We start from the raw sequence: 26,588 nt of genomic DNA, 5'->3' as shown, positions 1-26,588 counted from the left end.
CTGTCTGTACCCAAGCCTCCTAGAACTGGCTGCGAAAGAGGATCTGCTGACTTTACAAAGGAAAAGCCGCTTCAGTATGGCAGAAGGAACTTGGTGAAGGAGGCGAGGGGGCTGGTTCCTTATCCAACTCTAACTGAACCTCAGCATTCTCACCTGGCAAATGGGGATGCGCCACCTGCCTTTCCTATTTCTCAGGGCCCTGGGAAAGCAGGAATGGGAGGTCTAGTCTTATCCTGGCCCTGAAGGAGGAGGCTCCTCGAGGAAGAGGTGTGGAGGCTAAGGGATGCTAAGTGGCACTCTTTACCTCCGCACCTATTCAGGGAGGGGCAGGAGAGAGGCGCCCAGTGCCCAGTGATCAAGGCCTCTTCATCCCATCCAGTGACCGCCCGGATGGGACCAGGATGTCATAGCGCTCCTCTGTGAAGAGGGGCTCCCACCTGGAAGACTCTGACGGTATCAAGCCTTGCCTCCTCGGGCAGTACTGCGGGCCTTAAAGGGAGAGACAGACGGCTAGCGAAACTTAAGGAGACGGAAACAGCAGAGAGGGAAGGAAGTGAGACAGAGGGAAAGAGAAGGTGGGCGAGAAATGAAGGTGCCAACAGGCAGAGAGAGAAAGGGAAAGTGAAGTAACCAGAGAACAGAAACAGAAAAGAGTGGGACAGACACAGAGACGTGGAGACAGACTGACAGCGCGCGAGTTGTCCGGGAGGCGGGGAAGACAAAGGGGACCATCCCGTATTTTTAACTGGTCTGGCCTTCTCAGACACCCCGTTCCCCACAAAGAAAAGCCTATGGGACGGCAGGAAGGGGCCGGAGCGAGCAGCGACTCCCCCCGGCCCCCTCCCCGGCTCCCGGCCCCCGCCCGGTGCCCGGGTCCCTCCCGGCCCCCTCGCTCACCTGCCAGCGCCAGGATCTGGGCCTTGTGGAGCAGCAGCGCGCCCCAGTCGCGGGGGGCGCGCGGGGGGCTCTCGGGCCCAGCGCCCAGCTCCTCCGGGCCGCGGTACACGGCGTACACCTTCTGGTTGTCAAAATCCAGCCGCGAGCGGGGGCTGAAGTCGCGCACGCACGACACGGGCAGCGCGTAGCAGACGTTGTCCTCCAGGAACCGCACAAAGGCGTACATGGTGGGCGCGGGGGGCGGGCCCCGCTCGGCCGGTCAGCCCGCGGGGCGGGCGCGGAGGTGGGGACCCGCGGGGGGCGCGAGCCGCGCGGCCGGGCCGGGGGCGGGGGCGGCTCCCCAGGGCCCGGGCTCCCCCCGCTGTTATTGTTCCTGAAAGCCCCGCTCTGCCAATCGGCTGCTCTCGCCTGGGCGCGGAACCGGGAGGGCGGCGGGCGGCGGGCGGGGGGCGGAGGAGGGGGTTTGGAAGCGCACCGCCACTCGCGAAGTCAGACCCGAGCAATCACAGCCGGAGTGCGATTCGCACAGGCAAGGGGAAAGGGCCGAGAGACTGCACTGCAATAATGATAATAACAATAGCCTTGCAGGAGGGGAAAAAAAAATGCATTGACTAATCATCAGAGTCGCGCTGCATGCAGGATTCGTCGCTTCAACAATCGCGCTACAAACCAAATTGCATGGCAGCAAAACTGCACTGCAAAGGAGGAGAGTGTGAACGAAGAAATGCAGGGCGAGGGGGCAAGCTTGTTTGGATTCCTGAGTGTAAACTTGCACTTGCAAGCAAGCAGAATTTTGGAGTATTTCAAATAATTCTCAGCACTCCCCTCAACTCCTTTAGTTCGCTTTTTTTTTTTCCTCCTTTTTAGCAGAAATGGCCAGCTCCCCTGTGGGGAGGGTCAGTCAGCTAGAAATATTCCCCCTGTGTTGCCAAACTAGTTCTGACCAGAAACTGGGGCTTATCTGGGATTTCCAGTTGGACCAACTGGCTGGGATGGTGGAGAGTTTGTCAAGGGCCCCTCTCAGCTGGAAGGAGCAGAGGGTAGCCTCTCTCCCTGTAGTCTTGCGGCAGTGAGGACCCCTCCACAGCATGCCAGTCTCTAAACTGGGACCTGCTGGAATGAGCAGGGAGGGGAGGGCTGCTCTGGGGAAGGCAAACCCAGGGCTAGCTGGGCATTTCTGGGGCACCTCGAGGAGTTCAGGAACCGGACTCTGTGAAACAGCAGCCTGTGCTCTGCCCCTAGTGTCGCAGGCAGAAGGGAACCTAGAGGGGCTTGTGTCCCCCGGAAAAGTATGAACACCATCAGCCTAAAGAGGGCTGACTGGGGCTGTTCCTCATAGGAACCTCATCCCACGTCAGAGGGGGTCATCATCCTCACATCGAGGCCTCTGAGAGGGTGGGCTTTGTATCTCAGTGTGGCTGCTTATATTCCCATTGCCTAGCACAGACTTGGCACTTGGTAGGGGCTCAGTGAATTTTGGGTGGAAAATAATAATAAGTAAAAATCCACATTCACCCAACCATCCAGTCACACTCATTTATTCAAGCAACCAATATTCACTGGGTATGTACCACATGCCAGATTCTGGGCTAAGGCCTGGTGGTAGAGAGAGGAGAATACACAGGATAAACACCTGGATCTCTTGCAGTGTTAGACAGTGTACAAGAGCTCGAGTCTTGATTTTGGATTTCTGTGCTGAAATTAGGTTACTATGAATAACCCTCCTCTGTCCTGGAAACACAGTCTGGTTGGAAAGTATTAAGAAGTATAAGTAATTATGTTATAGTGAGAAAAGTGTTCTCATAGAGGAATGTTGAATGGAGGTGGCAGACTGAATTACATATTATATGTTTTTAAAAATTCATTTTAATGAACTCAATCTGTAAGAAAAAAGCAAAATAAATGTGCCAAAATGTTTCTTAGCAGTAGTGGGTGACTGTTTTCCTTTGTGTGTTTATGTTTATATAACTATTTTTCCCAATAAGCAGGTATTACTTTATAATCAGACAGCATTAAACATTATTTTTTTAAAAAGCACTATGCTCACATTTCAGATTAGCTGCATGAATGATTAAGTAGATAAGCCAAAACCCCCATAAACATGTTCTCTCTAGATCCAACTGTACAGGTCAGATTGAGTTCCCTTAAACGGAGCCTCTGATATACACGCAGATAGGACCGCATATTGGCTGGATGCAGTTGTGGGACCTCTGTTGCTCCACATACTTGTGGAAAAGAGGAGCCACTCTGAATTGTTCCAGCAGGTTTACCTTCATGATTATGATTTGTTTGGACTGATCTTGCATGCGTTTTTATTTTAAGAATACATTCCTATGGTGGTCAAGGGGAAGTAATGTGTAGCAAGACTTCTGATTTAAAAGATGAATCATGCAGAGCTGGCCATATTAAATGAAATGCCATGAAACTCCAAACTATGTTTGCAAAATAAGTTCAAGTAGCACCATGGCCAACCTCCTAGCCCGTCTAGATGAGAGTGCCCTCAAAGTACATTACCAGTCTCATCTTTTATCACCTTTGTGGACATTCCAATACATTTCAGATACATTAAACTATTTGACATCTTCCAAGAGAGCATGTTTTATCAGGATCTCAAGGCTCTGTGCATTTTCTGCCCTCATCCTGTGGAGTTCTTCCTCCTGGAGTGCACAGTGACCTCACCCTTCCCTGAAGGCCAGTTCACATGTCACCTCCTCTGTGAATCTTCCCCAACAAACCTCTCTCCTCAAGCATAGGCAGTTTCTTTCTACTATTTTGTCCATCACATTTTATCTTCCCTCATTAGAATGAGCTGTCTTGGGGGACAAAAAGGCTGGGTAACCTCAGCATCCTAGCGCAGAAGTGGGGAGAAAATGCTAATAAAACAAAGGCATTAAAGAAAGACACCACATGAATAACAAACCTCTTGCATGGTTTTGCTGAACATCTGTCCCATCTTTTCAGAGTTGGAGCTGAACCTCAGCTGTCTTTCCCATTCCCAGTAACCAGTGTGCCCATCATTATTCCCCTCTTTGTGAGACAGACACATCTATGAACATATTAAGTACCACTGCACCCTCAGGTTCAAACAAATTCTCCACCCAAGTTAGTGTAAATAGCTCTCATAAGGGGGCAGTTTCATTTTACAAGAACCCAGAAGGAAGAAAAGAACAAATAATGACACGGATGCCAACAGAGCAAACACGGACTCAATACATTGCAGGTGCACAGAATGGATTCTAGAGAAGGAATGGCATGAACAGGATGTTCAAAGAGACAGCGTTCAGCAGCCTAAGGGCAACAGAAAGACAACCAGAGTTTCTGCTTCCTCTGCGTATCACACAGTGAGTCTTTTAACACAGCTTCTAGAGAACCTACTAAGTGTGTATCCTTTGTCCTAGTGAAAACTGGAGTCAGAGTACCTCTTGATCCAGATACTGTTGCCCCAGGCTTTACACATACCAGAAACTCAAGATGTTGATGATTCAGTGATTGGCAAACAAAGACAGTTCAAAAGTACATATTTCAGACTTAAAAGAGGTAGTTAAAAATGTCCTGTTTGACCAAATCATGTTTGAACCTCCTCTTCAGTATCCTTGCCAAATGGTCATCCAAACACTTCGTATATGGTTCTAATGTTAGGAAGTTTACCAGCACCCCTTATCTTTGGGACACTACTGACTGTTAGAAAGGTCTTTCATACTTACACTGATGCAGAACCTTTCCCCCGTAGCTGTCATACTAGGTTCACCAGCAAGAGTCTCATGCCAGCCCATCAGATATGGAAAAACTTGGGATCCTATCTCATTAGGATCTTTGTCTTCTGCCCAGACATCTTCACTTCCTTCACCTGTCTTTCCTCATATGACCTCGTTTCAGTGATGATAATTGTGATATCTACTTTTCTTCCTCCAAAGCTTATGCCAGCCACCAAGTATATATGATTTCAATTAATTTCATACTGAACCTTTGAAGTGGGTATTATGAACCTCATGATAGAGTTAAGAAAACTGGCCAAAGACTTTGGCTCTGGGGAATCCTGGAAAGCCTGTGGTCATATTTGCATTTTAGACATTTTAGATTAGAAGTGGTATATGTAAGGTTTGGGGGGAAGCAGGACTGGGGAGTGGGAGGCCCATGATGAGGCTGCCTGTCTTCTCCCTGCCCCTCCCCTGACTCTCTCTTTCTACCAGCCAAGTGTACTTTGCCTCTCTTGCAAGTTATTTTAATGGAGCAGAAAATGTACACATCTGGGGCAGCTTTGCAACTGTGTCTCCTTGCACTTTCCTGTTGAGCTTTGCAGAGCCTTGGGTTAATGTCAAGCTCCTCCAGTTTAGCCAGCTGAAGCATGATCAGTGGCAGCAGCGGGACTTATGTTTCATATTACTGCATGGAATTCTCAATGTACTTTGTAAAACTATTTTAAGGAGACCTGGGTTCTGTGAGTTTTTAAAGCAATTGGAGCGTGTCTTTTCAACCTCTCTGCTAATGATTGACCACATTTTTTCATGATTTTGCCTTTTTTTCCCCCCTGTGATATTTAATTTGACTTTTTAAGTCTTTGCTTAAAAAAAAATTTTTTTTTTTATTCTGTCCAGAAAAACAACTTGCTGTGCTGTGAGCTCAGGGCCATTGTCTTTTCAGGCTGATTCAAGGAAGGAATATTGACACATGGTTTGGGAGGCCCATGGTGGGCATTACCCTGAATTGCTACTATCACCCAAACGGTGGCATAAACACAGTATATCCGTGTGAACTCTGTATGGTGAAGTCTGGCTGAGTCTGACAGTGGGGTTTTGGGCAGGGGAGAAGAGGGACAGGAGACAGGGGGAAGGAAGGAAAGAGAGGAATTGTATGTTGAGAACAACCTCAAAGGCCAGTGAACACTGCCTGGAGTGACAGGGAATGCCAACTTGTCATGTAGGTGACAACCTGGAGGGGCAAAGAAATGTGGGCTTTAGAATCAGACCTTTGCTGTAACTTTGGGCAAGACAGTTTGCCTCCCTGAGCCTCAGTTTCCTTACCCATAAAAGGAGGCCAATAATATGTATCTTCTGAATGTACTGTGAGAATTGGGACAGGAGTTTTTACCTTTACTGTGTATCAGAATCACATGGGGAACATAAAAAATATGCCACTTCCAGGTCCTATCCCCCAGCATCCTGTGATATAACTGGTCTGGGGATGGGACCTGGGAAATGTTTTCTTTTTTAGTTCCTGGATTATTTTAAAATCAGACCAGGTTAAGCATGTCTGAGTTGGAAGATTTTTAGGTAACATGGTAGTCACAAAGGAATTGCTCAGCAAATCCTAGATACTATTTTCAGGGAAAATATGCAGGGCTCTGAAATGTTTGTTTGAAAAGTGACACATTCAGATGAACATTGTATCTATTACTATTGGCAAGAATCCCTTAGAAGAAATGGAGTAGTTCTCAGAGTCAAGAAAATAGTCAGAAATGCAGTACTTGGGTGCAATTTCAAAAATGACAGAATGATATCTGTTCATTTCCAAGGCAAACCATTCAGTATCACAGTAATCCAAGCCTATGTCCCAAGCAGTAATGCTGAAGACACTGAAGTTGAATGGTTGTGTGAAGATCCACAAGACCTTCTAGAACCAACAGCTAAAAAAGATGTCCTTTTCATTATAGGAGACTGTAATGCAGAAGTAGGAAGTCAAGAGATACCCAGAGTAACAGGCAAATTTGGCCTTGGAGTACAGAATGAAGCAGGACAAAGGTTAATAGAGATTTGCCAAGAGAACACACTGGTCATAGCAAATACCCTCTTCCAACAACACAAGAGAAGACTCTACACATGGACATCACCAGAAGGTCAATACCGAAATCAGATAGATTATATTCTTTGCAACCAAACATGGAGAAGCTCTATACAGTCAGCAAAAACAAGACCGGGAGCTGACTGTGGCTCATGACTGGAGTCTGGCGGGCTACCGTCCATGGGGTTGTAAAGAGTCGGACATGACTGACAGACTTTGCACACTCATATCCTTACTAAGTGTGTGGTCATTGACAAATATCAATCTCTCCAAGCCTCAGTTTCTTCTTGGAAATATTAATACAGCTTCATAGAGTTGCTGTGAAAATTAAATGAGATAACCCATATAAAATGTTTGGCACAGTAGCTGACACATACTGAATTCTCAATATATTATAGTTGCTTTTATTGTTATTATTATTGTCACTATCATTATTGTTCCTAGAATGCTTATCCCCATGCTGAAAGTGAGATTGAATATAATGGGGTAAATTATCCTGATAATTATCTAATGAGCACTCCACAATGCTTCAATCCCAGAGCCATTCTCTTTAAACCAGATCCTGTGGGCACAGGGTCGTAGTCACCAAAGGCAGACTCAGATCTCACAAGTTCAAAAGCCATCGAGGCTATGGGCCTCGCCCAGACCTGTTGGAGCAACCACTTCCAGGAGAATATATTTGGATCCATTCATTCATTCTTTCAAACTGACTTTTCGCGTTTTCTTAGAAGAAATAAAAAACATGTATGCATTATATAAAATCTAAAATGCAGAAGTGTTGACAGCAGTCTGAAGCCAGATGTCTTGGCCTGATCAAGCAGGCAACACAGTGGTTGAGTTCAACCAATCACATCTCAGCTACATTTTGATTTCATGTTGGTCACACTCAGGAGTTGGGTACATGAATTATCTGAATCCAGGCGTTTTAGTCTAGGTGTGTATACTCTGCATTAGCAAAGCAAAGCAAACCAATTCCCAATGGTTGAAGACCAAAAAAAAAATTGTGAATAGAAGAGGGAGAAGAAATGCTGTCACAAAGGAAGAGCATTTGAATTGGTTTTGAAAAAGAAACCAGAAAATTAGCCTACCTGGGAAGAAAGCAACTTGCCTCAACTATGAATTTCAATTAGGGGACTATTAGCTTTAGAAGCCACCTCTGGTTTCTGTTATTAATTCATTCTGTTACTTTTCAGCTGAAATGTCACTTCCCCAGGAAAGGCTTGTTGGCTTGCTCCTTCTATCCCCCTTCATAGACTAGCTCAGGTCCCTGTTACGTATTTCCACTGCTACTTATATTTTTTTTCATGAAGCTTATTATAGTATATATTTATTTTATTATTGTTTGTCTCTGCCACTAGGTCAAAAGCTCCTCTAGGGAAGAGATCCTATCTTTCTTCTTCACCAGTGTATCCTAGCACTTAACCTGGCATAAGGCAGACTCTAAACAAATACTTGTTGAATGAATGCATGTCTGAAACAGACCCTGGAGGAGAGAGAAGCCTGCAAAGATGAGGTGGGAGAGGTGCTGCAAGGGCCTTGTTCTGTCCCTCTGAGTCTTATCTGCCTCTTGAGAGTGTCTGTGTGTTTCTGGGCCCCCACTATGTCTGGCCCCCATAATTTGGCTCCCGAAAACAATAAAAGCCCTCAATTTTCCTTTAGAACCACTGGACAGACTGACATTTTCAAAATGTTTTCCTAAATGTAAAGAGAGAAAAAATTGGAAATAATTATAGAAAAATTGTCACATTGACAATCACACATAGTTATCACACACTGGAACCAACAATAAATGTAATAGTATCAAGAACCTCACTGACACAGTCCATGGGCCTCCTGGGACACAAGGTAGTGATTTTTGCCTCATCCTACAAGGCTAGACTTCCTTTTTATCCTGTTGTTAGCTAGGTGTCACTGACTCTCAAAACCTACTCATGGTGAACACTGGCTCATTCTAGTTTTCTGATGATTCCAACATTATTTGGGAGGTAACAGGGCAACTTTGCTTCAGTGACCACATGCTAGTTCTCTGGTTACCATCTCTGCTCATTTCAAGCACCTGTGGCTCAGAATATCTGCCCTATGGTCCACAGAGGGCCAGAGTTCACCGCACATTGTCATCCACTCTTAGACTTTTGTTTGATAACTCTGGACTGCCATTCTGGGTAACAGGCACACAAGGGAACATTCATTCATGGAACTGAATCTCTCAGAAGCACAGAAAACCATGAATAACTCTGATTTTCTTAAGAATATATTCTAACCACACCATAAATTCAATACAAAATCTGAAGAATGGTATGAAAACAGAACTAACAACTATTGATTTCCATAGGATCTATTCAAGCTGCTTTATACATATCACCTTTAATATTTTCAGAACACTCACAAGATTTGACATTTACATTTTTTTTTCTAATGAGGAAACTAAGACTTATAGAGGTGACAGCAGTTGCTTATAGTCATGTGGAGAAGCCCTGAACCTTAGTTTCTTGACCCCAAATCTGGTTTCAAGGACTGTTTTGATATAGGCCTTACCTCAGAGTTTCCTGGGCAACAAGGAACTGAATTGATTGTGGAGTTTAATCCCCACTCCCTTTTTTTAGAGGCTTGAATCTTGACTAGAAATCTGAGAACTAGATCTTAGGGAAAAGTCTAATATCTATCAATCCACGCATCCCTAGATTGAGTAGCTAATGATTCTGAGAATACTGATGATGTGACTACCATGACTACGTTATCTAGGGTTTCTGAAACCATGGTTACTTACTCCAGAGACCCTGAATTCTTTTTAAAGAACTCTGAGGTTTCTAGCTCAAGCAGATTTCTATATTCTTATAGCCTCTGTTGATAGCCAGGGAAAAACTATTGGGGATTACTTGTTACCACAAAGTCTGGAAGGAGCCTCCACTGAGCCAGGACAGAAGACTGGAGAGCTCCAGTTAGGGAAACCTCTCAGAAGGGTCACCCCACCCCATTCCTACCCTCTGCTACTTGGAGGAATAAGAACAAGAAGAGAAATAATAGCCATGAACTTTTATGGAATGTTTACCTCATGCCAGGCTTTACATACATTTCTCATTTAATCCTCAAAGCAATCCTGGGTGGCAGGTACTATTATTAATAGTATCAGCCACATTTTAGGGTTGAAGAAACCTAGGTATAGGGATGCTAGCTAACTTTCCCAAGGTCACATAGGAGTATATGGTGGAGCCAGGGTCCAGACACAGGCTACCTACTCTAGAGGCCGAACCACAGACTTGTTCTCCCACTCTGGCTCCATCTGGGTCAGGCTCTTGACCCAGTGAAGGTGACTTCTCCCTGCTGCTAAGTCGCTGCAGTCGTGTCAGATTCTGTGTGACCCCACAGATGGCAGCCCACCAGGCTCCTCCATCCCTGGGATTCTCCAGGCAAGAACACTGGAGTGGGTTGCCATTTCCTTCTCCAGTGCATGAAAATGAAAAGTGAGAGTGAAGCCGCTCAGTCATGTCTGACTCTTCGCTACCCCATGGACTACCAGGCTTCTCCATCCTTGGGATTTTCCAGGCAAGAGCACTGGAGTGGGGTGCCATTGCCTCTCCTTGGGGAGGTGACAAATCATCCATCCTCAGAGGGTCATTCACTGGTTTTCAAGGGGTGTCCAGACCACTCTGATTGGTCCGGGTGAGACCCTAGCTGGCACTATCTCAAAAAATATCCTGGAGTTTATTAACATTTTTATCCCATGTTATGGTGGATGGGAATGTACTAGATTCAGTCAGCAGTATAAAGACAGTTTTCTTTTATTTATTCAAAATCAATTTTTTATTTAGTACCACAATAGGGCTACCTATTATGCCAGCCAAAAAAAAAAAAAAAAAGTTCTTGACCTCTAAGCTTTTCTATTGTAATGGAAAATGACTCTTATATACAACATATAACATATTTTTGTTGTTGTTGATAGCTTTTTTTCATGTATTCCTTTAGTTTACTCTATGACACCTAGACTAATAGAACTTAGAACCCTCCTTCATCCACTAATAGAGTCTGGAGCCTCCCTCCACCTTCTTTGAGGCAGGAGCTCACCTACCCCATAGGATTCTTACATTGCATTGAAACATCTCTATAGATATTTATATCTTTGTTCACCTGGAACAAAAGACTTCGTTTTTTTCCCCTCTCTAACTCAATCAATCAGTCATTTGGTGGGTGAATTGGTGGTGGGTGAACTGTGTGCAGAATATCAGAACCCTACCTCCCCTTCTTTACTATCAGGTACATCTTTATTATTAAGGACAATAAATGGCTAGATAGAGGAAGAAGAGATACTCAGTTAAGGGTGATGCTTATTTGTTTTTTCTAAAATACAGGATAGACAAGGGTATATAAGACCCTGGATGAGGTGGCCAGAGAGTTTAACTCAATTGGCAGAAAGAATAAGTACCTGGGCAGGCCACATCCCACCCTGCTAATGCATACTTCCTTTGCTGGGCCATCAGATAGTCTCTGATCACTAAACTCTGCTTTTGGCTCCAGGACCCAGAGCAAAGAGGCGGCCAGCACAGAAGGGGTTATGAGGCAACAGGAAAAGTGAAATATGTACAGACTTTAGACCCAGAGTTGTGTTCAATTATTGTTCCATCACCTTGAGCAAATCTCTTTCAGGTTTCTCAACTATCAAATAGAATCTTATAAAGCTGTCACGGGGTCCAAAAGACTATGTGTGTAAAGAGACTGGCAGGATCAATGCCTCATACATAGTAGGTCCCATGAAAACCAGTTGTCTTCATTCTCATCTTCTGAGAGAGTCTCTATTACCTTTTTCTCCCAGGAGGTCACTTGGACTTCCCAGTGGTAAAGCACTCTCCTGTCAATGCAGGAGACAAAAGAGACGCAAGGTTTAATCCCTAGGTCAGGAAGATCACCTGGAGAAGGATGGGCATGGCAACCCATTCCAGCATTCTTGCCTGGACAGAGGAGCCTGGTGGGCTATAGACCATAGGATGGCAAAGAGTCAGACATGACTAAAGCAACTTAGCATGCATACACCAGGAGGTCACTGGGTAATGATAGGATGGATCACCAGAAGCCAGGTATTTTGGAGTGCAGTATCTTCCCCTGTCTCCCCAAAGACTGGCCAGCATTACTGCAGAGATACTGCTCACCATTCTCTCCTGGGCAACACTGGGGCAGTGTGCTTTGTTTGAGAAAGCTGGGACCTTAGTAAGATTTGCACTTTTATCTTAAAAAATTTTAGGACTTAAGCTGAGTTTGGGGTTTTATTGTCTGCTCTTAAAATTATATACAGCTTTTGTATATTTAAAACATGCCTTTGAAATTGTGAAACACAGTGTTCTCAATCATAAAGTAGGATGAGTTATGTTATGCTTTTTTCTGTTCCCAGCTCTGGGTTCTCTTTTTGTCTCCTTATATGAATTTTTCTGCAGTGTCCTGACTTATGTCCTAACTCATCTGGGATACTGACTGTGAAATTCTGGACAATATTATTAACTCCTGTGAGACTGCCTTATGCATTCATTCATCTACTAATGACTATTTGTTGAGGGCTCATTACATGCCAAAAGCTTTACTTAATACTTGGGAAACAGTGGAAAGCTGGACAGACTTCTTTTATAAAATGGGAAACTAAGCTTCTAGGATTGAGAAAAGCAAATGAGATAGTATAGGTAAAAGAGAAGAAGAGGCAAAGAAAAGGACTGAAGTTTATTGAGATCTTTGCTCTGTCCCTGGCAGTGTTAGATGCTTCACATGCAATGCTCATAATAACCTTACAGACCCATCAACTGAGGATCAGAGAGGGAAAGTTAGGACCTAAGTTACATCCTGGATTCAAACTCCACTCTGCTCTATTGCTTCTCATGGTACCTGGCACATCGCTCGTCAATTGCTAGGTATGTTAATTCCCATTACAAGCTCCATGTAGAATCCGGGAGGCTGTACTCCTCTTCCTGCTAGCTTCCTGATATCTGACAGCACCAGTTGTGATCTGGTACTTGAGTAAGAGGTACTTGAATGAAAGGTCCAAATCATATCCCCTGGTTCCTTAGGGGGCAAGATGCAAAGAAAGCTTACAAAAGGCAGTGGCATAGGGGGACATATGCAGGAAGCTTACAAATTTAAATTTGCTGTTGGAACATGCAAACAGTTATTAGTAACTTCAAGTCATCAGGGGAAGGACTCTGTGGTCTTTAGGCATCCAGAATCATCAGCTTAGGGGAAATCCAGGATGTGGACTCTTGGCAAGAAAAACATTCTTTTTCCCAAGTCAACACATCTCTGCTACTTTGACCTTTAAAGATGAAATGATCAAAACTCTATCCCTCTGACTCTTACCACTTCCCAAGAGGAGGCAGATCTCATTTGCACAAACAACGAGGTACATTTTTCCACTTGAGATGTCCAGTGTCCAAGGAAGAAAGCATCTTCCAGGAAATGTTCACTTAGGGCCTGCACACTTTCAAGAGGCTGAGAGCAGCATAGGAAATGAAATCACCCTGCTTACACTTGGCAAGGGGGCTGCAAAACTGCCCCAAGCTAAACAAGCTGGACCTGTGCACTAGTTTTTCTTCCACCTTTCTGTTTGGACAGGTCACAGCAAGAGCACAAAACAGACCTACCAACATAGGAGCCAGATAAGTACTGTCAACGTGGTTTTAATTGTTGAGAAAATACTTACCTTTGGTATTAAAAAAAAGGAGGGGCTATGCCGGAGAGTGCTTGTTGCCACTGAGGAAAGCTGGGAGGGTCACCAGAATGAAAAGGCAGACAGGCTGGAAGAAAAGAAGAACTCTGCACGCAAAGAAAGGGAAAAGAAAAAAATCTTTTCCTTGGCATAAAGAAATTTCATCCTGAAGGTTCTTTTTTTCTTCTCTTCTTGGCAGTGTAATAAACACCTTAAAATAGTGTTATAAGACGGAAACAGATTCTATAGAAGCGGGAAACCAAGAATAGTGATATCAGAGAACTTACAGCCCAAACCTCTCATTCTAGAAATGATTAAACTGAAGACAGAAGGACAATGATTTACCCTAAGTCAAAAAGTTTGTCTTTGACCAAATCAGTCCTGGCACCCAGCTTCTGGTGAGCCTTTTCTCTATCATATATGGCCATGCTCACTACTGATCATGGGAGAAAGCCTCCAGAAAAAGGTGATCGTATCCGTGCCTCTGGCATTTAACTTATCTACTCCTAGAGAACCGTATAACTCATCATTTTCAAGGTTTAGCATCAGGAAGCCTTTCCTACGTGGGGAGAGGGTGTCCTGCTGCCATTTCCATCTGCCCTCTCTGCCTTCCCCTCTACTCCCCAGCCAACCCCCATTAGTGAGATTCTCTAACACTGGCCAAAGCATGAACCCAGCCCATTTTGGAGGGCTGACCTAAGCATAGCTGATGCAGCCTGAACTCCCAAAGAGGCTTGACTGAAATATGAAAGCAAAGGCACCAGAATGCAGCGGAGTGATCCAAGCTTTGATAAATCTGAGCTCAAATCCCAGCTCCACAGCCCATCAGCTGGGCAGATCTGAGGAAGTCACTTGAATTCTCTGAAGCTTGGTCTCCTTATCTGTAGTATAGGGAGGCTTACCTCACAGGGTACTTGATACAATTAAATAAGAGGGCATACAGAAAGTCTCCAGTTGAGATCTTTGCACACCGTGGACACAGGTGTAAACAAAAGCATTAAAAAAAATCTGATTGAGAAAGCACAGGTGTGTAGCCCGAACTCAAAAAATATTTCCTGGACCACTTTCTTTGAGCCAGACCCTGTGCTAAATGTGACAAAGACAAAAAAGAAATGGGCCTTACCCGGGAAGAAGTCATTTTTCCCCCTCACTGTTATGGGTTGAATTGTGTCCTCCCGACAAAATCTATGTCAAAGTCCTAACTCCTCATATCTGTGAATGTGACTTTATTTGGAAATTGGATGTAATTAAGTTAAAATAAGGTCATTAAGGTGGGTCCAATCCAAAATGACTGATGTCCTTATAAAAGGAGAAAAACAGACAGAGACACGTAGGGATAACGTGAGGTGATGACAGAGCAAAGGTAGAGAGATGCAACTGTAAACTAAGGAAGTCCAAAGGATGACAGCCACCACCGGAAACTGGAAGAAGCAGAACCGTCTTAGAGTGAGCACGGCTCTGCTGACGTCTTGATGTTGGACCTCTAGCCTCCAGAAGAGGCAGAGAATAAATTTCCGTTGTTTTAAGCTATCCAGTTTGTGGTACTTAGTTTCGGCAGCCTTAGGAAACTAATACAATTGAGGAGACACGCAAGGGAGCCAATTCAATAACTGTAACAGAAGAAGTGGAATAACATTTATTGAGTTCCTTGTGCTGAGCCTGTTACATTTATTCAATTATGTGATCTTGGTTAAGCCAGTAAGAAAGGTTTCTTGTGAGGCTCGGGGCTAATGGACGTATGTGCAAGTGGAGGTAGTTTGTCCAAGAAAATGGGCAGCCTGTGGCTGCCTGACTATTTCCTATAGTTGGAGTTGACACCTTGAAGGATGGCTAGAAGCTCTGCAGGTATGAGAGGGTAAAGAAAGCAGACACCATTTGGGCTGAGAACCCAGGGTATGAGGAAGCAGAGAAGGATGAACTAGTTTTGGAACTCTCAGGAAACTACAAATATTTAAGCATTGCTTGGAGCATAGTGCTATCTTTCTTCTAGACTGTCTTCTCCATTTTGATACCCCACAGAAACCTCTTATTCAAAATGTCCCAAAATGAACTAGACCCTTTTTCTACCTCCATGCATACCTCTCCTTCCCTATTCTCCCTCCTGCCTTTCCTGATTCAGTGAATGGTGCACTTACCCACCCCTCCAGCCTGGCTAGAAGTCTGAAAGTGCCTGCAGGCTCAACGCTTGGAACGTGACTTCTTTTTTGTTTCTGATTTACACCATCCTTTCTGAACTTTACTATCTCTGGTTCTGATGGATTCTCACTTGGCACAAGCTCCCAACTCTCCAGCTGTGTCTCTCAGCCGTATTCCTTCCAGTCAAGCCTCTCTGCCAGATAATGAATGATCTGTAAACAAGTTCTTAATTGCACCAGGAGAGCACATATTTAAAGAAGCTTTGTGACAAAGCAACGGATCCTTTTTATAACATGAAGAACATTTCTCTCACAATCCCCCTTAATTTATCATTTCATCTGAATTTTTGTTAGTTAGTTAGTTAGTTAGTTGCTCAGTCGTGTCTGACTCTCTGCGACTCCATGGACTGTATAGTCCGTCAGGCTCCTCTGTCCATGGGATTCTCCAGGCAAGAATACTGGAGTGGGTTGCCATCTCCTTCTCCAGGGGATCTTCCCGACCCAGGGATTGAACCCGGGTCTCCTGCATTGCGGGCAGATTCTTTACCATCTGAGCCACCAGGGAAGCCTCATTCCACACATTAAATCTAAAGGTTGTCCTACAGCAGGGTACCTGAAACAAAAAAGCAAAAACCTGCCCAAAGGAAAGAGGGCACCATCCTGAGATGCAGCCATGTCAGGTGCTTCCTCAGGTGCTCTTCTTTCTAAGTCCAGCCCCTTTGGCCCGTAAACACAAAACGTGGGCACTTGCTGGGAAGAAAGGAAATTCTGAATCCTGGCAAGAAAAGGAAGGACATGTGGATTTTTTAAGAACCTAATACATGCATGGCTCTTGTATGTTCTCTCTTCACGATAACCCCACGAACTGCTACCCGTTGTATAAACAGGAAAGTTCAGCACCTTACCCAAGCTAGTGGCAGCTTGTAGGGGAGATGACTAATGTAGGAGTGCCTGAATGAACTGCAATGAGATTCTTGACTCTAAGCACACCCTTTCAAGCTGTTTGGGTTATCTGGCAAGCCAGCCATATTGCCTTCTCAAAGTGGATATGAAGTCCTCAGTCAAAAAGTATGTCTTCTGCCTCATGCTGACTTTCCAAGTGGCTGGGCAAGAGGCTGCCGTGGAAACGTTTTTGCTTGCTGCTGCCTTGGGGCTCTGCCCTCGAGCCGGGAATCAGTGTTAGGTCCTGCCATGGGAGGGGTGCATCCAGCCACATGTGCCCTTCAGAGAGGAAGCGCCTTGGCTTGGATCTGAAATCGAATGTCCTCTAGGGAGTTTGAAAAGGTAGTTTTTGTGCAGTTCATAATGGCCCAGCTGTTGCAGAAAGAGGAAGCTCAACGTTTTTAGAATAGTTAGTGGGGTGCGACAGAACCCAAAGACTGTACCCACAGAAACCTTCCCTGTGCTCATTTGTTTCAGAAAAGAGTGTTCACAGAGCAGGTGCAGCGCTCTGTGCCGGGTTCTCTTAGCTTCTCCCTCTTGGAGGGCCTCTTCCTGTCTGCACTCGCACATGCTCAAGCCTTTCCCTCAGGCTGGTTCAGGTGGTCCACCCCGAACCGCCTCAAAACTCTTGCTCATCCTTGCCTCAGCTTTCATTTCTTCTTTATCTCCTTCTCCTCATGAGCACAACTTTTTGAAACGAGCGTAGCCCACATGTATTATCAGTGTCTACTCACCTCCCGTTCACTCCCCAGCACCCCCACTGCAGTCTGACCTTCACCTGTCCCTCCCTGGTTACCAGTGACCTACTGAATTCAAGGTCACTGAATTCCTTCATTTGGTCTCAGCAGCAGTCACACTGTTGGCCTTGTCTTCTTCCAGAAATGTTTTCTCCTCTTGACTTTGGTTGTCTGGATTTTCTTCCTACCTCTTCTTCAATAACCCTCAATTTCCACAAAGAATCCTTTTCTCTGACCCACATTTTACAAGTCAGTATTGCTCAGAATTTTGGCGTAGAATTCTGGTCTTCTTATTTTGTGTGCTCACACATTTAGAACAGACTTCTCCCTGTCATATGTATAGAGTTGCTTACTAGACATCTGGACTTTGAGGTCTAAATGGCATCTCAAATACTCCAAACCCATCGCTTCAAACCTTTCTCCCCAAGCCTGTGTCTTCTCAAATGTTCCCTATTCTAAAATAGCACCGTCATCCACTAGTGATCAGGTCAGAAACCTGTGAACTCTTCTTGACTCCTCTTGTCTTCTTAGCTCTCAGTCACCAAGTGCTATCAATTCTATAAAAATGTCTCAAACCTACCTATATCTCTTCTTATTTGTTACATTCTACTTTACTTTTTATTTCTCTGCTTTTTATCTTTCTCTTTCCAAGTGTATCCTCTGATATTCCTCAAATGCAAATCTGATCATGTTACCCATGAATAAGACTTTCCAAAGGCTAAGCATCTGTTTTCCAATAAAGCCTCATGTGATTTAAATCCTATATGGTCGATCTTCTATCAACTCTTTGGGTTCAACTTATGCTATATATTTCTTCCTCCTCAACTTCAGTCAAACTGCCTGCTGCTTAGTTCTCCTTTTTCTCCTTCTCCTTTTAACTTTTTACTTTGAGATAATGGTAGTTGTTGTTGTTTAGTTGCTAAGTTGTGTCTGACTCTTTGTAGCCCCGTGGGCCACAGCACACCAGGCTCCCCTGTCCTTCACTATCTCCTTAAGTTTGCTCAAATTCATGTCCATTGAGTCAGTGATGCTATCCAAACATCTTATCTTCTTTTGTCCCCTTCTCTTCCTGCCCTCAGTCTTTGCCAGCATCAGTCTTTTCCAATGAGTCAGCTCTTCTCATCAGGTAGCCAAATTATTGGAACTTCAGCTTCAGCGTCAGTCCTTTCAGTGAATATTCAAGGTTGATTTCCTTTAGGATTGACTTGTTTTATCTCCTTGCTGTCCAAGAGACTCTCAACATCACAATTCAAAAGCATCAATTGTTTGGTGCTCGGCCTCCTTTACGGTCCAACTCTCACATCTGTACGTGACCACCGGAAAAACCATAGCTTTGATTTCATGGACCTGTGTTAGCAAAGTGATGTATCTGCTTCTCAATATGTTGTCTAGGTTTGTCATAGCTTTTCTTCCAAGGATAAAGTGTCTTTTAATTCTGTGGCTGTAGATCCTATCTACACTGATTTTGAAGCTCAAAGAAATAAAAGCTGTCTCTGTTTCTACTTTTCCCCCTTCTCTTTGTCATGAAGTGATCATGGATGCCATGATCTTTGTTTGTTTGTTTTTTTTTTTTCATGTTGAGTTTTGTGCTAGCATTTTCACTCTCCTCTTTTACCCTCATCAAGAGGCTCTTTAGTTTCTCTTCACTTTCTGCCATTAGAATGGTATCATCTGTATATTGGAGGTTGTTTATATTTCTTCTGGCTACCTTGATTCCAGCTTGTGATAACTGTAGATTCATATACAATTGTCAGAAATAATCCAGAGAGATCCTATGTGCTCCTTACCCAGTCTCCTCCATGGCGACATCTTACATGTTGCTTTGCAGTACCATGCCCAGAAAATCAACATTGCTATATCCACTAACCTTATTCATATTTCACCAGTTTTACATGTACACATCTGTGTGTACATGTGTTTAGCTCTATGCAATTTTATCACCTGTGTAGGTTCATGTAACCAGCACCACTCTTAAAGAACAGTTCCCTCAGAAGGATCAAACTGGTCTTCAGGGATTCCTTCATGGGCCAACTCTTTTACTTCCAGGTCATCATACCACGTCATCATAGCCATTCTCCCTATTTGTAACAAATTCCCTTCCAGGTCATCATACCAGGTCATCATAGCCATTCTCCCTATTTGTAACAAATTCCCTTCATTTGGCCAAATGCTGTTTATCTTTCAAGTTTCAACTTAAACACCAACTTCCCCCAAAATACTTTTTCTGACCCCTCTCTTGGTTAGGACACTTGCTCTCTGTTCCACTGGCAACTTATATTCCTTCTCTCCATCACAGCATCTATTTTCTTGTCCCTTGAGAGACACTAGCCTGCATGAAGGCCGAGACTGTGTGTGGCTTGTCCACTTGTATATCTCTAATTCCTAGCATGGTACCTGCAACAAGGACACTGCAGGTGTCCTTCATCAGCATGGTTAGGGACAATGAGTTCACGAAAACTGATGGGTCAGAGGAGCTCCTGTCCTTAGGGAGCTCCCAGTCATGAAGCAGGAGGCTCTGACATGTTGGTTAGTGCTGTCTTGGAGGAAAGCACTGGAGGATGTGCAGATCTGGGGCATCTTTTTTCCTTGCAGCTTCCAGATATACAGAGCTGGGCATAACCAGGACCAGATGAGTCCTTGGGTACATGCACCCAGACTCCTTTGGCACAGTTTTCCAGGGCAGCTACATAACAGCAGACATTGTAGTAATGAGACCAATGGCCTAATGTCAAAGACTTCAGCTCAACAATTTTCTCAGCTTCATAACGACAGACAGAGCAGCAATCTTGATCAAGACTAGGTCCTGATATTACTCACAGGATGAGCCCTGATCCTGGCATAGATCCTGACACTATCCAACCATGTGATAAATATAGCATCTTTCACAAGAACAATTAAGGTAATAGCAAACCTTCAGGCAACATACTCTGACAGAAGGAAGGCAGAACCCAAAGCATGTATCCTGCTGGGAGGTTAATGACATAAACATCCATTTCATACCCTAAGAAGAGAAATAGAATTACCCAGTCTTGGAGAGTTAAAGCTGGAGGGATCTTTAAAGGCATTATGCCTTTAAAGGCATTACATCACCTTTCATAGCACAGAAAATGGGAATTTAGCTCATTGTTTCTAGGAGTATAAATGTTAGCATTTCATACCTAGCTTTACAGGTAAAAGCCCTTATTCCCATTTCTGAATCTTCCCTAATTAATTTTACCAAAGCATAATTGACCTTTGACTCAGAAACAGTAAACTAAAGGCTTCTCCTGTCCTCTAGGCCTCTAGCTAGCCCTCTCTAATATGCTCTCACCCACCAGTCAGAGTGATCCATTTAAAACGCAAAGCTTTCCAGATTACTCTCCTGCATAAAGCCCTTCAATATCTTCCCACCACCTTCAGGATGGAGTCCAGGTTCCTTACTCTCTAGGTTCAGCAAGGCCCTGCCTCCTCTCCGGCCTTATCTCTTGCCTCTCCTCACATCCCACTTTACTGAGCACTCCATGCTGTCTTATGCTTATGCTGAAGCTGTGCCTGGTCCCAGAATGGATTTCTTACCAGTCTTTGCCTGCTTAACTCTTTCTTAACCTATGAGATCTACCTTAGCCATGATCTCTTCCAGGGAGCCTTCCCAGAACTCTTAGGTTGGGTCACTGTCCCTTACCCTGTCCCATTGCTATGCCTTCCCCATCATGTCACTTAGAACCTTTGATAGGGACCTCTTATTTATGAGTCTGCATCTCCAGCAGTCTAGGCTTCTGAAGGACAGGAGCAGCATCTTTACCATTCCCCTCCTTTCAGTGCCCACCACAGGACCAGACCATGGACGCTCTTGGTGAATTTTAATGGAAAAGTAAAGCAGTTCCATGATGAATATTCACTGAGACTTTAACGGTGTGTCAGGCAGCTAAGTACTTCACACGTATATATCAACTCATTCTTCAAATAGCACTGGGACCACTCAGCGCGCTTAACAACGCCCTCTGCACTCAGAGTGGTGACTGCGGGTGTCCTGTAGAGGCTCTGGTAATGCCCAGAGACTGCTTTTTGGCCTTGTCCCTAGACAGAGCCTCTATCCCACCCTATGGCCTCTGGACTCATGTCCACCCCTTGCCTCACACTTGTACAATTCTGGGGAAAGTAACAATATCTACATTATCCCTTCTGCCTTGAGAATACCAACCTCTCAGGTGAAATGTTCTGAGGCTGTGAAAAGAGAAACTGTTTTTGAGTTAAATAAAATTGGGTTAAAACCTTGCCTTTAATTCCTAGGGGATGTGGACCTTGGGAAAAACTCCAGAGTCACTCTGTGCTCTGCTCTCTTATTCACTTCAGACAATCAGTCTTTCAATTAGTCTTGCCTGTTTCAACTTCTAAATGGTTTTTCTCTGGCCTCTGCTTTGATCGTGAGCTTGTTAGATGATTAAGCACTTAAGCTCTGGATTGAGACTGTCTGGACTCGAACCCCAGTTTTCTTATTTACTATGCCATCATGGGTGATTTATTTAACCTCTCAATGTCTCAGTTTCCTCATCTGTAAAGTGGGGATGAAAAATCTTGGGTTATTCACAAGGATCAATGAAATGATTCCGTAAGTGCTAACATAAATCCTGGCCCAGAGTAGGAGCTCATAAACGTTAGTTATTCTTCTTATTTCTTTTACTTCCTTTGTTAAGGCCATCATCATCTGTAACTCCACTGTTTGCCTTGCCCCACCCCCACATCCCCCCAACGCTACCCCATGACCACCCCATGCATCCCTGGCTGGATTTTCTCCTCTGCTATTTCTTTCACAGTCTAGTCTTTGTGCCTTTGCCAGAGTATTCTCTCTAAAAGACAGGTTTGATCGTGTGATTTTCAGATAAGAAACTCTGTGATGGTGCCCCCTTGTCTGTAGAAAAGACCTGAGTTCCCTAGCTTTGGAGATACGGTTCTCCATTGTCAGAGTCCCTGAATACCTCGCTATGATCCTGAGTTGCTAACTCAGAGTGGTTAAGTGTATGTCCCAAAGTCTCACAGCTGTTCACTGGTCCATCTGGATTTATACCCGAGTCATCTGAGCCCAGAGCCTGTGTTCCGTGAATCAGCCCACAATGCCTCTCTCCACACAGCTCATCCAGGAACTGACAGCAAGAGGCAGCACCAGATAAGCAGGAAAGGAAGAGTGTACAGGAGAGAAGGAGGAGCTGGTATGGAGATACCATGGTGGGCTACCTGGCTGGGGAACATCTGGAGGGGCTGGGGCTCTAGGGGCCTGGAGGGACAGGGGACTGAGGATGATACTGGAGAAAACGCTGAAGCTATAATTTCAGAATTGTTTGGTGAGATGAAGTGAGATTCAAGTCTGAGTGGAAACATGCGTGTCAGATGCTTCTTCCCCAACCCTGGCAGCATCCCAGGAAGCTCTGAGGTTTTAATCGTGGTTTCAGTGACTGTTAAGGGGCTGGTTTTAGGGCTTACAGGGTCCTCTTTGTTCTCCAGAAATTAATGAACTCTAGGTTGGTTGGGGTAAGAGAAGAATCCTTCCCTCTTGAGGTCCATCCTTGCAGAGATTCTACCCAAATATCCATCAGTTCATGTAGCAAACCTTCCAGATACCTATGGGCACCAGACCCCAGGCTGGAAATACAGATACACCCAGAGGTATCTCTTGAGCCTAAAGTACTCCTGATTTACTGGAGAGAATATGCCACATACAATGGACATACTGTATGAAAAGGTTCCTGGGGTCCAGCTAGGGAGAGCTTGAAGTCTTCTCAGGCATGCCATCTAAAAAAGCTTCTCAGTGGACATTTTTCCTTCAAAAGGATTCCTTGGATTCATTTCCAAAGTCAAACTTGGATTATGTCTTTTTGTGACTAGTTGAAAAACAGTATGTTATTGCTTAGTGTCGTGGGGAGCTCTCAGGGCACACAGGGTAGAATGGTGGTGTGGCAAAGCTCCTTCACACACTCACTGGAATTTCCTCAATTATAGACCAGGGATTATATCATCACTTCCCAAGACTTCATAGCTGAAGTACCTGGCAGAGAGTCTGCAGGTCACATGAAAGGAGAAACATACTCTCTCTCCCCATACTCTCACTGGGGCCCAGTGAGGTAATGTAGAAGGACAGTGACCTGGTATACAACAACTCTGCCGCTGACTAGCACAAATCAATTAACCACACTGAGCCTCAGGTGCCCTCTTTGTCCAGTGGGGACAATATCACCTTGCCTAGCCGTTGGATGATAGCTCCTGCTCCCAGGTCTCCCATTCCCATGCCCCCCTTTCTCAGCCCATTTCCCCATCTGTGAACAAGACAGGATGGTGAGGCTCTGTGCAGAGAAAGATTGAGAGAATATTCTCAAGGGGCTGTTTAGCTTTGACATCCCATGCATAAAACAACAGCCAGATTGGACTGTTGCTTAATTCTATCCAAACTGCCAGAGAAGCATTTGAATAAGTAATCTAATATATACATTTTTATTCTATTCAATATTCAGGTCGTCTCCTGGCTGGAATGAGTATTCAGAATAATGATTGCTTAGAAACATACCATTCGAAATACGAATGAGAATATTTTTGCAATGTTCAGTTCAACAAGGATGGGAAGGTATGAGATTAGGTTCTGCAAATAATCACATCTTTCACATCTCAGACGCCTATACACACACTTACTACATGTTTCTCTTCATAATCTTGGAAATGCAAATCTCTGCACACTTAGAGGAGGCCTGCACATACCTTCTGTGCTAAATCAATTTCTGTGTGAAGATGGTAGAACAGAACAAAAAGATGTGGCCTCTTGGCTGGTGTTTGAGGCTCTTCTACAACATCCACTAAGCTGTGGTCTGGTCCCCTCACACTCAAGTGGAGACAGAGAGCCCACTCCTCCAAGGAGCCCGTCTCGCTTGAGGGCAGCATTGACTTGGGCAACTAGCCTCTCATATCGAGTAGTTTCCCTACTCCTAGCGTTCCTGCCTCGATCCTGGTTCTGAATTCTGTTTTCTGGTCCTCAGATATTCCTACAGGGATTGAAGGCAGTGACCCCTTCCTTCCCACCTGCTCCCTGAGCTGAAGGCCCTACTCCCTCCAACCAGAAGTCTGCTCTTGCTTTGTGCCAGCACAAGGCTCTGGAGGAATCGTTCTGGGGATGCCAAGAGCAAAGGTGAGCTCAAGGTGCTGTGGATAAATCTTTTTCCTCTGGCTTCCTATGCCATTCAGTACGAGAAAATGATATTTTTAAAGTAACTGGGGCAGAGTCGTTGATTTTGAGGAAGCTTGCCAAGGCTTTTCAGGAAACAGAAAACAACATTGGGGAAGGAAGACCTTTGGATTACAGCAGGAGAAACAGAGCACTAACCTAGGAATGGTTCCGAACCGGCACTGCACCACCTCGGAAGGTATGTGTATACATGTGTGTGTATGCGTGCATATGAGATTGTATAAGTAGGAGTGATTTTAAATGAGCATCTACCCTCACACACTCAGCAGTGCCTGGCTGGTGTTAAGTTCCTCACTTGCCCAAGCATCACTTGTCTTTAAGAGTCACGCAGGTGCCACCTTCTTTAGGAGGCGTTCCCTGATATGCCCTCTTTCCCTTAACCTGCATCCCCAGGAAACTTTCTGTGCTTTCCTTTATATTGTCCAGCTCCTTCCTGGTTGGCCCCTTTAGACAGGTGGCAGCTTCTTTAGGGTCCTGACAGTGTCTGATTCATCCCTGTACCCTTGGCCTGGCACAGCATAGGTACTTCGTATGTATCAGTCACATGAATGCATTTGTGGAAAGGTACCTGAGTTCTATTTCAGGGTTCTGACCACAGCCTCTACTGCCGTGTTCCTCCTTCCTTACTTATAAGAAGCTAAGGTGATGCAGATTAAGTTGAGTACAACTCTCTCAACATGGGGACAGTTGCTGGGGGATCACCCAGATCCAGTGGTATCCACAGTTTAGAGATGGTGTGAGCCATCCTGTGAGAGGCGCATGTTGAGGGTAGATGGTACTGCTTCTCCATCCTCCATCTGCTTTGTGCTGACTGTTCCCAGCTGTGATCTGCTGTCCTCCCCTCCCTGGCCCCTCGGAGAAGCCATTCCTCAAGCTGACACTCACATTTTCCTTCTTTCCAGCCAAGTCACAGCTTTTGGATGCTCCCCATGCAGATGTGCAGAATTCTTGCACACATCTGCATATCAGAAGGGTAGGGAAACTTGCTTGGCAAGAGGCCCTGGCTCAGTGGGAGTGCTCCGCTGGCAAGACTCGATTGTGAGAGGCTCTCTCTGCACTGTTCTTGGCCAAGGAGCTCAGCCAGGGATGGGACTGGTCAAGGCTGGGCTTTGTCATACCCAGGGAAGGTTGTAATATGGTGCATTTCAGGGGGTAGGTGAAATTGCAACATCTTATTAGTCTCCTCTGAGCAAGCTAAGAAAATCGGTGGGCAGATCTTGAGGTGGGGGACTGGTGTCTCAGGCAGTGGCACAAAGAGAAAAGAAAGAAAATGCATTCATTAACTTCCACACTTACTAGAAGCAGTCCAACACCCCCATTGGTAGAGGTCTGCTTTGTGCTGAGCAGTAAAAGTGAGTCATTAAATATGAGGACCTGCTTCCCATCTGAGATCAGCCACTTTTAAGGTCTGAGACCTTGGTAAGTCCTTCAGTATATTTTGGGATCAGTTTTCACATCTGTAAAATGGTGTGGTAATTGTACCTGCTGCATAAGGTTGAGGGGAGGGTTACATGAGATGAGCCCAATAAAGCACTTAGCAGAGCATGTGATAATCATTTAGTAAATACCAGTTCCCTTCGAGCATTTGTTTACTGTACATTTACTATGTGTCAGGCATCATTTTTCTGGGCACCTTAACTATTTTGTCATATTTATTCCCCACAATAAACATTCAAGATAAGTATTATTACCTCTTCAGTTCACTTCAGTTCAGCTCAGTCGCTCAGTCATGTCCGACTCTTTTGCGACCCCCTGAATCGCAGCACGCCAGGCCTCCCTGTCCATCACGAACTCCCGGAGTTTACTCAAACTCATGCCCATTGAGTCAGTGATGCCGTCCAGCCAACTCATCCTCTGTCGTCCCCTTCTTCTCCTGCCCCCAAGCCCTCCCAGCATCAGGGTATCACCAGATGGAGGCCCAGAGATGTTGAGATGTATCTGAAGGCCACACAGCATAGAATGGGGGCAGTGAAGTCTAGCTTTCAGGGCTGTGAAAAGCCAGATGGCAAATGGCACTGGCAGGACCAGAGCTGGAAAGTTCCGAGGGAAAGAAGGCCTAAGCCTGAGTGTGGACCGGGGGAGAAGAGGGAGTCAAACTCTTGTCCAGAGTGACTGAGATCACAGCTGGAAGGATGCGCTGGGTATCAGATTTCATGGGTGAAGCATGAAAGCAAAAGGGAGAGAGAGAGAGGTAGGGCTGGCAATTAGGAAGGGTG

General features: G+C 44.9%; 2 protein-coding genes across 7 annotated transcripts in view; both read right to left on the bottom strand.

Moving 5' to 3' along the window:
* Positions 1–1,321, bottom strand: part of BEND5 (BEN domain containing 5) — a 48,808-nt gene extending 47,487 nt beyond the window's left edge. The window contains exon 1 of one of the 3 annotated variants that reach the window (XM_020876885.2): positions 898–1,321. In XM_020876885.2, the coding sequence (XP_020732544.1) occupies positions 898–1,123 (226 nt within the window). In that variant the 5' untranslated portion in view covers positions 1,124–1,321. The remainder of the gene's footprint in view (positions 1–897) is intronic. The other 2 variants (XM_070468188.1, XM_070468190.1) reach the window with 2 other exon arrangements.
* Positions 1–26,588, bottom strand: part of AGBL4 (AGBL carboxypeptidase 4) — a 1,425,416-nt gene that overhangs the window by 263,854 nt on the left and 1,134,974 nt on the right. The gene's annotated exons all lie outside the window — the stretch shown is intronic.

The sequence above is a fragment of the Odocoileus virginianus genome, chromosome 5, assembly GCF_023699985.2.
Source record: "Odocoileus virginianus isolate 20LAN1187 ecotype Illinois chromosome 5, Ovbor_1.2, whole genome shotgun sequence".
NCBI lineage: Eukaryota > Metazoa > Chordata > Mammalia > Artiodactyla > Cervidae > Odocoileus > Odocoileus virginianus.
This window is presented reverse-complemented; position numbering and strand designations above follow the sequence as displayed.